Genomic DNA, 16,608 nt, shown 5'->3' with positions numbered 1-16,608 from the left:
CCCAATGGGGGGGAAATGCTGCCCATAAGTCTTTTGACGGAGTGCAAAGACAATCCTCTGTCACTGACTGCTGCACCGATTAGTCTGTTTTATTCACTTTGGATATCAAATAAATTGGATTTAACAGATTACTTTTGGGATTTTTAACTATTTGTGGGTTTCTTCTTACGTTTACTTGGACATGGTAGACAGTTTTTTAAAATAATGCTAGTAATGGCTCGACTTGCCCCGGTGACCACATCGAGCGCTGTTATACTTGGCACAGAATGTTTTTGTGCAGCTTTCAGCACTGCTGCAACTGCAACTTTGTTCCAGCCTCACAAAAACAACCTACTGCGCCAAGATGACAAGTTATTCCCCACATAAATCTTGCCATTATAATCTGTTTCAATAGCACTGTCTAATGAGTGGAGAGCTTTGGTTGGTTTATGCCCTATAATTTTGTATCCTCCAGGGTCTGGACAGACTGTCCATTTAGGATCTTTACTGACAATGAAAGGAGAATATATCTTCATATCTGTTTAGGTTGTATTCAAACTCCTGTCCCCAAAATAAGTCAGTTCCTGGTTTAATTAATCTTCTGAAAATATCAGTATGGCAAGTTATTTTATAAATATTTAAAAAAAAACACTTTTTAAAATTACACAGCAGAAAACTTGATGACCATCAGTTCCTATAAAAGGAGCCCGTCGATACTATTTTGCTCCATTTTATTTTGTCCAGTGTAGTTAATATTCCATTCCATGGCTGCTGTTTCATGCCATTCAACCAGCAGAGTGTCTGCAGTTTTTCATTTTTGTTAGTCAGCACTCTAGCTGCTTGCAGCAAATTTGTAACATGGTTTGCAACAACGTATTGTGGTAATCATTCTCTCTATGTGGCTGCTGAACAACTTGAAAAAACAGACTTCAGAGACGTAGCTTAAGTATGTTGTATCACAACCTCACGGAGCATATGTATTTTGTCAACGACTCGGGTTTCATTTCTTGTAGGGGACAAATTGAGCCAAAGCCCTTCATTCTCTAAATAAACACAAATTTCCAAAAATAAAAATCAGAAAATGTTACTCCTAATTATTTCAAAATTTCACTTTAACTTGCTTTTAAGTCCTGATTTAAAAGTTTTTCCTAAATATTGCAGAATCTATTGCATATATAGAATGGGGGACATTTCCAATTACTATGCCATTACTAATATAATATTGTACCTCACTTCCACTTCACTGCTGTACATCCTCAGCGTTATGAATCTTAACTTTGTCGTGTTGTTTCTTTATTCCAACTCATTCTTTCCCAGGGCCTCAACTATGGGCTTCCTTATTGTCTAAGTTCCTCCAACCATCTGCAGACTATTAAAACCGAAGCTTGGAGTCACTTAACCACTACTTTTTGAGTTACCTTTGTTGCCATTTTGCAACACTCTGTTTTAGTAACATCCTGCTTTACTCTTTAGCTATATGATCAACAAAAGGGGCTTTCTTCAACATATATTGAAGTGCTTTTATTCCGCTTCACTAGTTGTAGCAGTGTCAGAGGGCTGGCAGTTCTATACAGGCGAACAGGGTCGATTAGTTTTCTTTCCACTCCTTTCCCCAACTTCCACTTGAACAACTGAAACAAATGGCTGATTGCAGAGAACATCAGCTGGTGCTAACATAGCAGAAAGCTCAAGAAAATAGAATTTACAGCAGGCAAGTGGATAGAAATCCAGAAGTGTTATTTATTCTAACTTGCAGTTCCTCAACAAAGATACAATATTAATGTGGTTAGGGTGCTTTTCTTTAAATCCCCGCCAACATCTTATTTTACATGAGCTTTATTGCTTCTGCAAAACTTGTGTATGAAGAAATCTGCCTAGCATCAGTGGGAAGGAACGGTGGGTGGGGGGTGCACTAGTGGAACATTTATTTATGCTCAACCTAAATGCAGTGTATTTGTATTGCTCATTAAACTTGCCAGCATGATAATTTGTAAATAAAGACAAGCTTCCAAGATATAGATGTGATTTCCAAAATAAAATTGAGCATTAGCTGGCTTGTTGATACAATGAGTTTACCCATTGAGCAGCTAAGCTGTAAGGACCACAATCCAATGCTTCGGCTGTGTTAAGTTAGCTAACTATCAGTGGGGCAGCAGTGAGGAAGGGATCCATCGGCCTCAATGTCCTTGATCAGTGAGAGAGAAATTGACCAGCTTCATGTATATGACTGTGGGTGGATTCATCCTAAATTTGCACTAAGTGCAGTGGTGGGTGCGATAAAAGTTGTTTTATCCGATGGCCACCATGGCAGGTTTACGTGCTAATTCGTCCCCTTCCCGGCACATCCTGCCTCATTAATAATGCATTTACGGGAAACTCTTTGGATCACTGGCTGAGCGGCCTCTCATTTGCCTGCCCTGCTGTCACCTCAAGCCTTCAGTAATCTGGGCGCCATACTTAAATGGCCCCCCTGCACAGAGCTAGCACTCTCTAAGGAATTGAAAGCTGCTGGAAAGTCATGCCTGTCAAAGGGAGGAATCATACTGTCCCCAAATTTAGCAATGCGTTCCTCAAGCACCTACTGGATGCAGTGGAAGCCCACCGTGAGGTCCTCTGGGTGAAAACCAGCAAGCAAGGTGACAAATCCAGCATGGGAGGCAATGGCAACAGTGGTTAGCGCTAACGCCCTTCAAAAGATGACAACCACCCAGTGCCGAAAGAGGATGAATGATTTCCTCCGTTCCGCCAGGGTAAATCACTCTTCTCATCACTCTCAACTCACACACTGTCAAACCCATCATACATCCACAGGGACCTCACTCACTGCCAGTTCAAGAATCATCACCACACACTCTCTCACACACACCTTCATCTGCCCTGCAGATCATGTCCTCATCCCATCCATGGCACCACTCACCACCCACATGTGCCAGGCATCCTCTTCATCTGGCCTGACTTACACTCGCTCCATCTGTCTTCCTGCAGGACAAGCTGGCACACAACAAAAGGAAGAGGTCGCAGACTGGTGGAGGAATGTCTGAAATCAAGGTCCTCTCAGACTTTGAAAATAGAGCCATCCAGCTGGCCGGTGAAGGTCTAGACAATTCCTGTGCTGAGGGTGAAGATCAGCAGTGCTCAACCAAGTGAGGATACAGCAGTGCAACATCGATCAGACAACCATGCTGTAGTGAGTTCCCCGTTCCACAATCCCTTGCCATGCATAAACTATCTCTCCTTGCTTTCACAGGCACATCTGGGAAGCAACGAGGCGTTCTACAAGCCAGGTCCTCGACTCAAGCCCAAAAGACCTTGGAAGAAGAATATGATAACACCCTAATTGATGACCCATCACAGCGCTCACCCACACCCTCCACCAATGCAGAGAGACACACCTCGCTGGAACCTTGTTCTAGAGTAGCCTCAGGGTCACAATCTAATGATCACATTGCACTGTCTGATCCACAGCAGGCAGAGGCAGGAACTTCTCAGGTTTCTGGCACTTGGAGGACTGCTGGAGGCCAGAATGTTGCTGAGTCTGAGTCAGATGTTGAGCCTCTGGACCCTGTCATACCTCAGTTTCTGAAGCTTCAAAGGCAATCTCGAGAACATCAGGAAGGGATGTCCGCTGCACTCCTCAGATTGCAAGGCACAATGGAGGTGTCCATCTGCCTTCAGGCTGAGGTGATAGCGCCGGCATACCGACGCACTGAAGTCAACACTGGTAGGATGGCAGCTGCCATGGAGACCTTGGTCCAGGACATCAAGCCTGCACTGCTGTGTGGACTTAACTCCATCGCTGAAGCCTTGGTTGGCCTCCAACAGTATCAATGCGAGAAGCGTTTGGGCCAGCTCGATCTCAGTCCAGCTTCCCCTTCTCCTCAAGGAGTCAGCCATGGGCCCTCTGGCACCCATTGGGAGGAGGACCAGAAGCTCGACACAGGGCCATCTACTCATGTGACTCTGGGAATGTCAGGCCTATTCAAATCCCCTCTTCTTGTGACCCCAGCAGCTTGAGCACAACAGTCCCAGGAGGGTGCAGCTGGCCCACAGCAGGACACCTAAAGCAGGCTAGGACCCTCCAGGTCTTAGCCCTCCAGAGGACGTCCGCCAATGTCATCACAGACAGGGATGCCTCCACCTCCGCTGCATGTCGGGGGGCACCAAGACGTAGCAGCAGGGTTAGGAAGGTTAAGAAGATGTAGCTGCACAGCCTGGACACGGGTATTAATCACTTGTACATACTGTTCACTATTGCAAATAAACTCCCAAGAATGTCTCCCTGCCTATAGCTCCTTGTTCTGATGAGCAGTGTTCATGTCACACAGATGTGAAACCTTGGTTCCTGCAGTAGATAAAGGCAGCTGTCTCAGTCAAGGGCCTCTTCCCTGTGCAGTGTTTAACCTTCAGCCCAAAGTGATAGTCTGGTTTCACACTCACTGGATACATCAGTGATGCCTGTACCTCGATGGTGCTTGTCATTGCTGCCAGAATGTCGTGGGCAGGCGTCAGAGTTCCGTCATTCTCTCTGTGTGCTCTCAGCACCTTTGAGATGGGCTGACATCCCCATTTCTTCAGCATCTGTGTCTGGTGACGGTGTGCTCCTGAAGGGATCAGGTGCTGAAGTGGACAAAGGATCAGGTGCATTTAAAGTTTCACAACTGCGTCTCCATGATATGACACTGACCACAGAGTGTAAGCAAGCTGCCCTCAGCCTGACAGGAGTCAAACATTCACAGATGCAAGGTGAGGATGTCAGAACTGTCCTCACTGCACCTCATCATCATTCTCCGCAAGTCTTGCAACTATGATGGCCTACCGAGCATGCCTGCCTTGTCTGGCCAGAGCAATGACCTCATCGCTAGCATCCTCGCCTCCAAGCACCTCATCACCATCATCCTCCCCACCTCCTCCTCAGCCAGGTCCTTCCCCTGTTGCAGCACCCGGCTGTGTAGCGCGCAGCAAGCTACGATGATGCGCAACACCCTCCGTGGACTGTATTGCAGTACTTCACCGGACCTGTCGAGGCACTGGAACCTCATTTTTGATATGCCTGTCGTTTGCTCCACTAAAGTCTGTTTCACCGCATGAACCTCGTTATACCGTCACTCTGCTGCTGCCTGAGGCCACCGCAAGGGCATCATCAGCCACGGCCCTTGTCCCTGAGCAGCCAATCCTGCAGCCACTCTGGACTCCGGAAGATGCCAGGGAACAGAGAGCTGCTCAGGATTTAGGAGTCATGGATGCTCCCTGAGAATCATGCACAGACCTGTAGGTTGTGTTTGTGGTGGTCGCACACCAGCTGAACATTCAGCAAGTAGAAGCCCTTGCGGTTGACATAGTTGACTGCTTGTTGCCATGGAGATCTAAACGCCACGCAAACTAGTTTCATGACAGTGTGAAAACGTTTTTTGGCCTTCTCGCCATATTGTTTCTCCCGCCCACCCACCATGACGCCCACCGCCAACGGGAGAGGATGGGACGATTCTGCCCGTGACTCTTGTTGAAGCTGCATATGCACAAATTTGGATAAGAGAAGAATTGGGCTTGTCTGTGAATGAATAGGCTAATCTCACTCATTGTCACGGCTCATACATGAAAATGGCATTTAAATAAATCTCTGCAGTGCCTTGAAATTATACTCCAGCAATCTATCAGCACCTTTGAGTGAGAAGGGGAAGAAATTGGTGTGGAAAAGAAATAAAACCTTGTGAGTTAGCTGATTTCAAAGAGATAGAGGTGTACTACAGCTGCTTCAGTTAGCCTGGTATAAGAGAAAGAAAAATGAATTGTGGGCATTGATCTTTATGACTGCTGTTGCTAGGTAGCTGGTTGACTCCATGTGTACATCTTGCCAGATTTTCTTTTGCATTGCAGTCACAGAAGGAAAATCAGGCCAGGTGAAAATAGGGCAGCTAACCCGCTGCCACCTGAAACCAAATGTATGGTTATCGCTGCTGCTTCCAATGCAGTGGCTTCTACTAATAAGTGCTTCTGTGTACATATTTGGTGGAGACACAATTGAGCTTAGCCGTGATGTAAGGCCTGGAAATAATCATTCGCTAGGCTCATGCAGGTAACTTGTAGAGATATATCATACCATGATTCATTACCTTAGGAAGAAAAACAAGATTGGGAAAAAATGGCCAGAATTTCTCCAACTCAATACGAATGGGAAAAATTCCACTCAAAGTATCTAATACAATTGACTATTCTAATTATGTCCTTGCCGACTTCCATCTTCCACCCTAGCTTGAGCTCATTCAAAATTCCTGCCAATGTCCTTACTTGCACCAAGCCCCATTCACCCTTGTGCTAGCTGACCTACATTGGCTTCCAGTCCAGCAATGCCTCAACTTTAAAATTCTCATCTTTTTTCAAATTCCTCCATGGCCTCTTTCCTCTCTGTCTATGTAATTTCCTCCAGCCAGCCCTACAAGCCTTCATGATTTTTGCGCTCATCCAATTCTGGCATCTTGTGATTCTTGATTTTAATCATTCTAATATTGGTGTCCATGCCTTCAGCTGCCTCAGCCCTATGCTCTGGAACTTCCTCCCTAAACCTCTATGCCTCTCCATTTCTCTCAAGATGTTTCATAAAGCTTACCTTTTTGATCAAGCCATTGGTCATCTGTCCTAATCTCTCCTTCTGTGGCTTGGTGTCAAATTGTGTTTAATAGCCCTTCAGAAGCACCTTGGGATATTTTGCTCTGTTAAAGGCATTATATAAATGTAAATTGTTGTTGTAATTAGCAGAATGTTTTAATAATGAACTTGGAACCCGTGAAAGCAAGTTGTGGGCTTTTGCAGCTTTGTAGTTGGTATTTGCTTTATATGGTATTGGATGATGACTACATAAATGATAAAATATAACATTTTCTTTCTAATTAACCTACATAATTGTAAAGTTCTCTGAAGCTCCAGCTTAAGAAACTTAATATGTTTAGGTGAGCACAGGCTGGCTACAAATCTCTTAAATGTAGCAACATTCTATGAGGCTAATATTTTTAAATTACCAAGACCTCAATGTAATAATTTTTATTTGTTTTTTTTTACTGTAAAGATACGTTTTGGCAAATGTTTGGGACTAGTAATAGGCAGGATAATCACTAGAATAAGAAATAAAGATCACACAATCAGGAAAGGTTACTGATCGCAAGTGCTGGAGAAAGCAAAGTACCTCTTTACATCCTTCCCTCTCCCATTTGTGCCATCTTGACTGGATGGGAAATTACTTTCATTGAATTTACCAGCAGATTTTTATAATGATTATTGTCTTAATCTGTTGGATTTAATAATAAGCTCTGAACTAGGCATTCATTTTAACAATGTACCTCGTAAATTAATTCCAGTCTATGCTATGTGCGATTGTATGTTTGCTTATTGGCTAAAACTTTTCCTTACACACTAGTTTATCTCATGTAAATGATATGTAAATCTTTTATTGGTATTTTGCAAAAATAACTTATACATACACAATATTTCTAAAGGAAAAACTAAAATAAGCTAATACTCATTTGAAAAATTAATTGTGTTTGTCTTCATTATTCTGATAACTTCAGGTCATGTTCAGAAACCAAGTATTAATACTTTAAGCATTTACATAATTAAGGGTTTAAGGAAATTCTACAAGTTCAAAAAATAAAGGGTTGAAATATAAATGAGTCAAGTTAAGTGGCATATAACTATCTGTAAAGGATTGTGTTTGTATTAGCCTGGTCTGGTATTAACTGCATCAGGAACTGGTATGACACAATCTAATTGATAGAGAACCCAGTCTTTTGCTACCTTCAGAGAATTGAGTCTGTGCCGAAAACATTCAACGTAGTTTTAATGCCATGGGATTGGAAGTTATGCAAAGAACTGCTAAAGAAAAATTAAAGTTGAGTATTGCTGAAAAGGATATGTCTAAGCTTTTGGTCTTGCACGCATCAGGACACTTGCAAGAATACCAACATAAGAGGAAAACAACTATTTATTCTGTATGTGAAGAGAGTGTTGATTGGTTGGCAAGTGGCATTGCCATGGAGAATGCACCAGTGATGATGACTGACAGTTAACTGCCAAGCATTGTTTGAAATTTAAACCAGGCAGCTTGACGCTGATTGGTCAAGGCATTGCCCTGAGGAATGAGTCCCCAAGTGGCTGTCACTTATTTTGTTTAGCTGAAACGGGCACAATGTATGTACATGTTCTTCCCATCTGCAAAGAACAAGGCTCTGCGTATTAACAAAATGCAGACCATTCTTAATGACAGGTCCAAATTCATATCCATTGGACCTGCTGCTCAACATGACACATCAATCTTGCTTGAAAGTAAGCTAAAAAACACTTGCTGGACTTGTGTAAGAGCGATGAGCTACCGCGTGAGTTCTGCAGGGTTCATCCTCACGGTTCGCATGTATGGGCTGCCCAAGACGCGCAATAGTGATGTCCCTTTACTCCCTATCATATCTCTGACCAGTTCTGCACAATGTGAATTGGCCAAATGGTTGGGAAAATTGTTACAACCAATTTTGACCAAGTTTTCCACAAACACGGTGAAGGAATCCTTCACATTTGCGAAGGCCATACAGGACTTGCATATCGATAGCAATGCTGTGTCCATGTGCTCATTTCACATTGCTGGCCTATTCACCAATATCTTACTTAAGGAAGGATATTTGTGCTGCAGCACTATATCATGGTGATCTAGACCCCCCACCATTGCGTGAATCAGTATTCATTGAACTTATGAACTCGGCAACTCACACAGTTGAGTTCAGTTTTTATGTCACCATGTATGCCCAAATAGGTGGTGTTGCCATGGGATCCCCTCTAGGCCCAGCTCTCACAAACATCTTTGTTGGGTTCCATGAGAAATGTGTCATCGATGGAATGACACCTAACCTCCTACCCCTCGCGTATTTCTGATATGTAGATGTTATGTTTGCTATATTTAAATCCCCAGCTGCATGTAACAATTTCCTTACATACCTTAATGGGCTCCATCCTGCGCGCAAATTCTCCTTTGAAATGGAGCAGACAAATGAGCTCTCCTTCCTTGACTTACTAGTTGAGAAATCTGTCAGGAGGTTCTCTCCCATGGTCTATAGTAAGCTTCACTGGTCAATATATGCGTTGGGATTCTTACAGATCCACACGCTATAAAATTGGTTTTGTCGGCAACCTTGTAAATAGGGCCTGAGCCATTTGCTCACCATGCAAGCTTGATGCTGAAAAACGGTGCATCAAAGGCATCCTGCAGGGTAATGGCTACCCTGATCAGAACATTTCGCACTGTACATTACGCAAACTCACGAACAGGCCTAAGGCCGTCATTTTTGGCCCTTAAAAATGCCCAGTCTATCTCAAATTACCCTGGAAGGGCAAGGAGTCTCAAAAATTTAAGCAGCAGGTGAAGCTACCTGTTTCACACTGTTACTATGCAGTAGCAACACAAGTGGTATTCGCCACTAACAGGATGCTGCCGCCAAGCCAAAAAGACGTTCTGCCTATCTCACAAATGAATAATGTGATATATGAATTTCAGTGCCAGTGTGATGCTAGGTATGTAGGCTGTACACCCCAAAGACTGGCCGATCGTACCAAACAGCATGTCCCAACTGCTGTTCGCAGTGAGCAGGGTGCAGACCGTGCCCAACCAACCCATGCTTGCAAAACTCAAAACATAGTGTCCAACATTAGATGTGATTCTGTGATTGGACAAGATTTGCTTAATAATCCACAGTGTGCTGAGAATTACGCTGAAAACTAGTTTAAGATTGTCAGTCCGGCTTGCAATGTGGCGCATTTGCGTATACTGAAAGATACGTATATTAATACACAGGGCCCTGTTCTTTGCAGACGGAAAGAACATTTATATACATTGCGCCTGTCTCAGCTGAACAAAATAAGTGACAGCCATTCACTGACTCATTCCTCAGGGAAATGCGTTGCCCAACCAGGGTCAAGCTGCCTGGTTTAAATTTCAAACAATGCTTGGCAGGTAACTGTCAATCACCATAACTGGTGCATTCTCTATGGTAATGCCACTTGCCAACCAATCAACACTCTGTTCACATACAGTATAAATTGTTGATTTCCCCTTATATTGGTATTCTTGCGAATCTCCTGATGAGTGCAAGACAAAAAGTTTAGACATGTCTCTTTTTTTCAGCAATACTCAAGTTCTGCACTACCAACCAAAAAATTTAACCATACCACCTTTTCACTGCTGTGTGAATATTGGTGATCAATTTGACTCTAAAGCAGTCAGACACTGAACGCTTCTAAAAAGGCAGTCAGCAGTGGATGTGTTGCATGACATTTTTTTAATTGGATGTAAGTTAGAATGCATATAAAATGCCAAAGAAGTGTCAAACTCCTCTTATTGACTATATTGAAAGTACATTTATCACCATTTAAATTATTTAAGCATTAAATAAATATAAAAATTTGCTCCGTTCCTCTGCTGCTTGTTTCTTTCAGATCCGGAAACATATTTCTTTAGTGACCTCACAAACTCAAAGGTCACACAGCTGAAGTCTACAGATGTACATTCAAGTAATTATTTTTTTTTACCAATATTGAACTGTTTGTCAATTAATTACATTGGAACAAAGATTTGAAAATGAAATGCAACTTCTCTGTATTAATACTTTTGAGAGGATGAAAGCTGGACATTTGCTGAAAACAACGAAAATGAGTTTACTGTAGCTTTATTATGTACCCATTGTTCTTTAGATGTTTTTACACAATGAAAGTAGCCCATTGAACCAGTTGAATATTATCCAGTGAGTATGCAGGCTACTTGGGAGCAACTAGTGCTGTGTCATAGCATCAGTGTGCATCTGACAGGAAACTATTTGGGGTCTTGTGTTTGGCCATAGCAGTAGAATGTGTTTGACTTGAGATTACATGGAGCCTAGCAACATGTCACATCAACAGTGTGGGGTCTCACGTGGGGCTACTTGGAGCCTAGTGACACATCATAGCAACGGATTGTGTCTGGCTTGGGGATACTTAGCGCATAACAACATTCCATAGAAATGGTGTGAGTCTGACTCGGAGACCCTGGGATCTTAGCAACACATCAAGCCAGTAGAGTATGTCTACTGAAGATATTTGAAGCTTAACAATGTGCCATAACATTGGTGTGTATGTGACCATGTCACCTGGCACTGTTCAATGTGGGAAACACTTCATTTCGACAAATGCCCACATAAAAAGTCCTTTTTAAAAGGGAACATTTGGACAGGTCATTCAGGGTACTAGCATTTCCTGATATTTCAGGGGCTAATTAGAGTACTACACATTCATCCACAGGCTACAGAAAGTGTTTCGCTCCTGACCTGACTTCCATTGCCCAACTGTAGCCTTGCCAATCATGGTTTATGAGGCCAACTCACTGGTAGAGTATTTTGGGTGTTTCCCAGGTGGCTGTGCAGTATCCTCGATTATGGTGTTAAATGTACGTTCTATGAATTCTTTGAAACAACTGGAAGTTTGACGCTTCTGGCATTTTCAGTCTAAAACGCCAATGGAATTCTTTTGCAGGTTTAGTTTAGATAGAACGGCATGGTTTATGAATGTAGCTCATACTTGAAAACATTTTCTTGCATGCATACTCTCTTTCCTCTATTATTAACCTGACAAGGAATGTTGTTTGAAGTTGCTAAGTAAACATGCTGAGGCACCATAGAACGTGAATGATGCAGAATGCTTTTTGCGCTGCCTAACTCTCTCTGTCTGCAATCTCTTCCCTTTTCCCTCCTCTTCTCTCTTCCCCCAACTCATGCTGCTTTTACACCCCCCACCCTTCCCCCTCCACATTGCACAGGCTGTCGTTTCATGACCTAGCATTATTAAAATTGCACTTATCGATCATTCTTGCCAGGAATGCCATCGCCTACTACACTAAAGAAGTCAGAGAAGTCTGGTTTCAGCAGTCCCACGCCTTCGCAGACCTCCTCCCCTCGAACGGCATTTACACATCATCATCGGCCTGTGATTACAGCACCCAGAGGTGAGGCACGGCCGCTGAGAGCCCTTCCCTGTAGCTCCTACTAAAGAGTATAGGGTCTTGGCCAAGTAGCTTGTAGTTTGGTGCCTTGAATTACTGCTAGTACAGAAAATAAAAGCTCTAGGAAAGAATTCCTTGTGTGCATTGTGGGTTATAAACCCTAAAAGCAGTGTTTTTTTTAGCCTGGTTGTAGAATAAGAGGGAAAGGACTCATATTGGTGACTACTTATAAGTTTTTAAATAAAATCAAAGTTCAGTGGTTTTGTTAACAGCTGGTTGCTACCCATGTTTTCTGTCAATTCAGTGATTTTTTTTAAAAATCAGCTTTTTTATTCAAGCTATATTTAAAACCCCTTTCAATGACTTCATTATATGTGCCTATTATAATTTGCTGTGTCTGGTTGTTGTAATAATTAATGACACATGTCTCAGCTGGACCATTTTCCCATCTAATCTCCTTTCATCTTGTTACTAAAATTAAGAAATTACAAAATTGCTCAAAGATAAGTGACTGTCTGCTGAATACATTTGAGCTTTCGACATTATGGAATGTCCAATTATCTTATATGTACAACTTCAGCAATTAATGATGAATAAATGCACATTTTTCCAGAGTTTGATTAAAAATGAAATCTCTGCCTTACATAGAACCAGACTCAGCTTTCTGGGATTCTCAATGTAAAACTACAGCTGAATAAAAAAATTAATGCAGGTGAACTTCAGGTGCCATATTTTCTGAAACTGCTAGAGAGCATTTCTTGGGGGTAAGAGAGATTCAAAGTAAATGACCATAACCCATACCTATTGCCCTTTTGCTTTTCATAAGTGTGGTTTTCAAACCAGCTCTATTTTCATAAACTTCACAGTGAATAGCTATTTCCACTAGCAGAATGAAAGAGTCCAGCTACTGTGCCTGTCCCTACAATTGATTTCAATGTGTGCACACAAAACAAGTTGGAATTCAACATAGTTCTTATCCTTGAATGGAATGAAGGAAACAGGTAAGTTTTAGTGCTATACATCTGCCAATAAAAATTGGATGGTGCTGATTAATAGTGAATCATGGCTTCAAAACTGCATGAAAGGATCAGAGCTCCACTGAACTCTATTGCCCTCCACTGGCATGTTTCCTTCAAGACCCATTGGTGATGTCAATGGGGTGTCTGTTGTTACATGATACTCTACTAATTCACTTTTCCACTGTAGCTACTGTTGTATTTGAAAGATTATACTTTTAAGATAGAAGTGAGTTTGTAACAAGTTCTGTGCCAGGGAAGTGTTAGGATTCATGTTTTTTAACCTATTGTTCTTCACGCAGTATGTTCTCATTCTTGGATGCACCATCTAACAGCATTCTATGAAGGCCTGTCATGTTCTAAAGACAGAAAGGGAGGAAAAGTCGGAATACCCTCAGACTATCCTATGCACCATCTGGAGGGCCTTTATGCTGCATCATAGGCAGAGGTTTGGGACAAAAATACCTCAAAAGTAGGTGAATAGTGAATGAGGGAATGACGAGAATAAAGATATTTTCCCACAGGGAGGACACAGTGAGAGACGACCCATTCAAGCTCATTTACACAAATTTTCTACAATTCAGTTATCATTAGCAGAAGCTATTTTCCAAAACTTCAAAAAGACTATTGAAGTTAAAACAAATGTAGGTGTAGGGGAGGACCTTGAAAATGTGAAACTAAAGGGGGTACTATGTATCATAAGTACAATATCTAGTTAAAAACCCGGTTTTGTGATCCCCAAAGACTACACTGGGCTTGTGGTCTGCTCCGAAGCATCAATCTGTACCTGTCATCTCCTAATAAGTATAGGAGTCTGCAGCTGACTCTGTCTTTGACTTTTCGTTCCTCTCTGTGGGGAATCTTCCAACTTGTGCTCAGTACTTCTTCGCAGTAATATGACTGAAATTGGGAGCTGACCAACATAGAGAAATTTGAACTCTTGTGTCATTACTCAAATGCTTTGTAAACCTTACTTTTAATCTTGACTATTAGTCCTGTCACCAGCTGAAGCCAACTGCATGACTAAAATTAACCTAAGATTTGAAAAAATAGTTGTGAAGTATCAGTTCCATTTAAACATCATGCATGTTTAGGAGATAAAAACTGCTGTTACCATGCTTCTATAGCAGTGAGGTGAACCTAATTGGGTAGCTCTTCAACGAACCAGCATAAACACGATGGACCAAATAGCTTCCTTCTCTGCTTTATGAATCTAAAGAGGGAAATCAATAGCCTATTAATTTGCAGACATAGAACAAAAGCCAATTACCAGCAAGTGTGGTAGCAGATTTTATTTCATAAGAGCGGTACAGATGAGTCTTGAAGTAAAAACAATTGCTTTCATTCTTTATTCACTATTTGCTACCAATGTCACCATTTATGTTAATCTTCTAAATGGGTTGTCATATCTTCAAGCACAAAGAGCAAGCTTCAATTAGTATTGAATAGGTAAGATGTTGATTTGTGGAAATAAATAAGATAATGTGTGATATTGGAGAAAAGGACGTAAGAGAGTATTTTTAAGGATAAGTAATAGTCTTTTCTCATTGCTAACATCCTTGTCTCTGCATCAGAAGGCTGTGAGTTCAAGTCCTATTCCTTAATGGGAGCACATAATCTAGGTTGATGGATAATTACAGCAATGAGAGAGTACTGCATTGCTGCAGGTTCTGCCTTTCAGAAATGATGTTAAAACGAGGTCCTGTTTGCACTCTCAGTTGGACCCAACCCACTAGATGAAGAAGGGCAGAAGCTTCAACCAATGCTATCAAAAATGGTTAACTGGTCAATGCTGTTAGTGGGACATTGCCGTGCGCAAATTTACCATTGCATTTCCTTACACTGCAACAACGACTATTCTCCTGGGTGAGAAGGAGAGAGATCATGGCGTGGTGGTATTGTCACCGGACTAGTAATCCAGAGACCCAGGGTAATTCTCTGGGGACCCGGGTTCGAATCCTGCCATGGCAGATGGTGGAATTTAAATTCAGTATAAATCATTGCCGATTCTTGTAAAAGCCCATCTGGTTCACTAATGCCCTTTAGGGAAGGAAACCAGCAATTTGTGCCCTCTGAACAAGGGCAGTTAGGGCTGGGCAGCCAGTGACGCCCACATCCCATGAATTAATTTTTTAAAAAGCGTTTCGGGATGCTCTCCTGAGCAATAAAAAGCTAATATAAATGCACATTTATTCTTAATGCACTACATTTTTCTTTCTGTTTAGAGGTAGAAGAATCTTAATGTGTACATATGTTAATAACATTTCTTCCTTTGCAGCTTTTATAAGTAGTCTTCAAATTGTCATTTAACAGACATTGCAATACTCCGCTTTTCACAACCAAGGCACAATGTGTCTTAATTTAGTTTATTTATGTTTTTTGAATTGATGTTTAAATAAGGTATTAAATTCAGTTATAATTTAGCTACTTTTGCTCAATCTAAAGCTATTTCATAGCTATTGTACAACAGGAAGATAGGATGAGGTTTTTTGAAAGAAAATTAATCTATTACAACAACTTCAAAAAATCCTGCCTGAAAACAATCTAGACTGGGCTTTGCATACATTTAGGTGTCAAGGTATATAAATGTAGTTATTCGTCTGGACCTAAAAACAAACCTTTATACACAGATCATTAGTCATAGCGTCTTAATCAATTAGTTCTGCAACTGTCGTAACAAATGATAGGTCCTAAGTACTCCCTAAGCAATTCAATCCACAAACAGTTTTATCTCCTTTCCTTGCCAACTTTCTGGATTCTGCTACATTCTTGAATTGCAAATTATTTATGTTCCCTTTGATCCACAATTAAAATTACGCACTTTGGCAAGACTTTGTTTTTTTTATACCAATAACCCACCTTCTGGAATTATGGTGACACCATTTTATTTGCTGTTGCCTTTGGAGGCTGGAGTTCAATGTATTTTTTTACTGTGGTGATTTGGAACTTCAGGTTGAACAAGGTTTGGAGTGGTTGCTCAAAGCAGGGCAAAACTTATTTAATTTTACTTTCACATTGAATGATCTGACAAGCACTGAACAAAGTGACATTTGGATACTACAAAACCAGACACTATTCCACCAAATAACTTTTTTTATGGGGTGTGAAGAAGGAGGTGAATCTTTGATCACCAAAGAGCTGAGACTGCTGATTGCTTTCAAGCTGCATTTGACAGCAAAAATCCTCCTGGCAGCCGTAATGTAATTTTCCGGTTGCCAGCAGTAATGAAAATGAGATACTATTATGATTTGGACATACGAATGCTCGTGGGAAGGAACTAGTCAGAAGAGAAGGATGTGTTGGAAACCCATTGATCTTTCAGATAATCTTTTTTAATGTTCACCCCCCCTCCACCTCTTTTTCCTTTGTTTACTGCTGCCACAAGTGAAGTTTAGCCTAGCTGATCTTACTCCATTATTGCTGGAAACTCTGCTCCCTGGGTTTTGCAACAAGTTGTAGTCTGCAGTCAAGGCCTGCTCTCAATGCAACAATAATCCAAAGGACAATAGGGTAATTTTAAAAATAGGATTGATTGCTCATAAAATTTTAATTTGATAGTAAGCTGGGTGGCACAATGGGTTAGCACAATGTCTTCTCATCTCTGAACTGATA

General features: G+C 41.6%; 1 protein-coding gene across 16 annotated transcripts in view; it reads left to right on the top strand.

Moving 5' to 3' along the window:
* Positions 1-16,608, top strand: part of nfia (nuclear factor I/A) — an 801,190-nt gene that overhangs the window by 665,374 nt on the left and 119,208 nt on the right. For 9 of the 16 annotated variants that reach the window (XM_078561178.1, XM_078561177.1, XM_078561188.1 and 6 more), the window contains 2 exons: positions 10,447-10,521; positions 11,855-11,983. The exons of 2 other annotated variants lie outside the window; for them this stretch is intronic. In XM_078561178.1, coding sequence (XP_078417304.1) covers positions 10,447-10,521; positions 11,855-11,983 — 204 coding nt within the window. The remainder of the gene's footprint in view (positions 1-10,446; positions 10,522-11,854; positions 11,984-16,608) is intronic. 5 more of the 16 variants (XM_078561181.1, XM_078561193.1, XM_078561187.1 and 2 more) reach the window with 2 other exon arrangements.

Source organism: Cetorhinus maximus, chromosome 17, assembly GCF_964194155.1.
Source record: "Cetorhinus maximus chromosome 17, sCetMax3.hap1.1, whole genome shotgun sequence".
Taxonomy (NCBI): domain Eukaryota; kingdom Metazoa; phylum Chordata; class Chondrichthyes; order Lamniformes; family Cetorhinidae; genus Cetorhinus; species Cetorhinus maximus.
The sequence above is the reverse complement of the archived record's forward strand: the minus strand, read 5'-3'. Positions and strand labels throughout refer to the sequence as shown.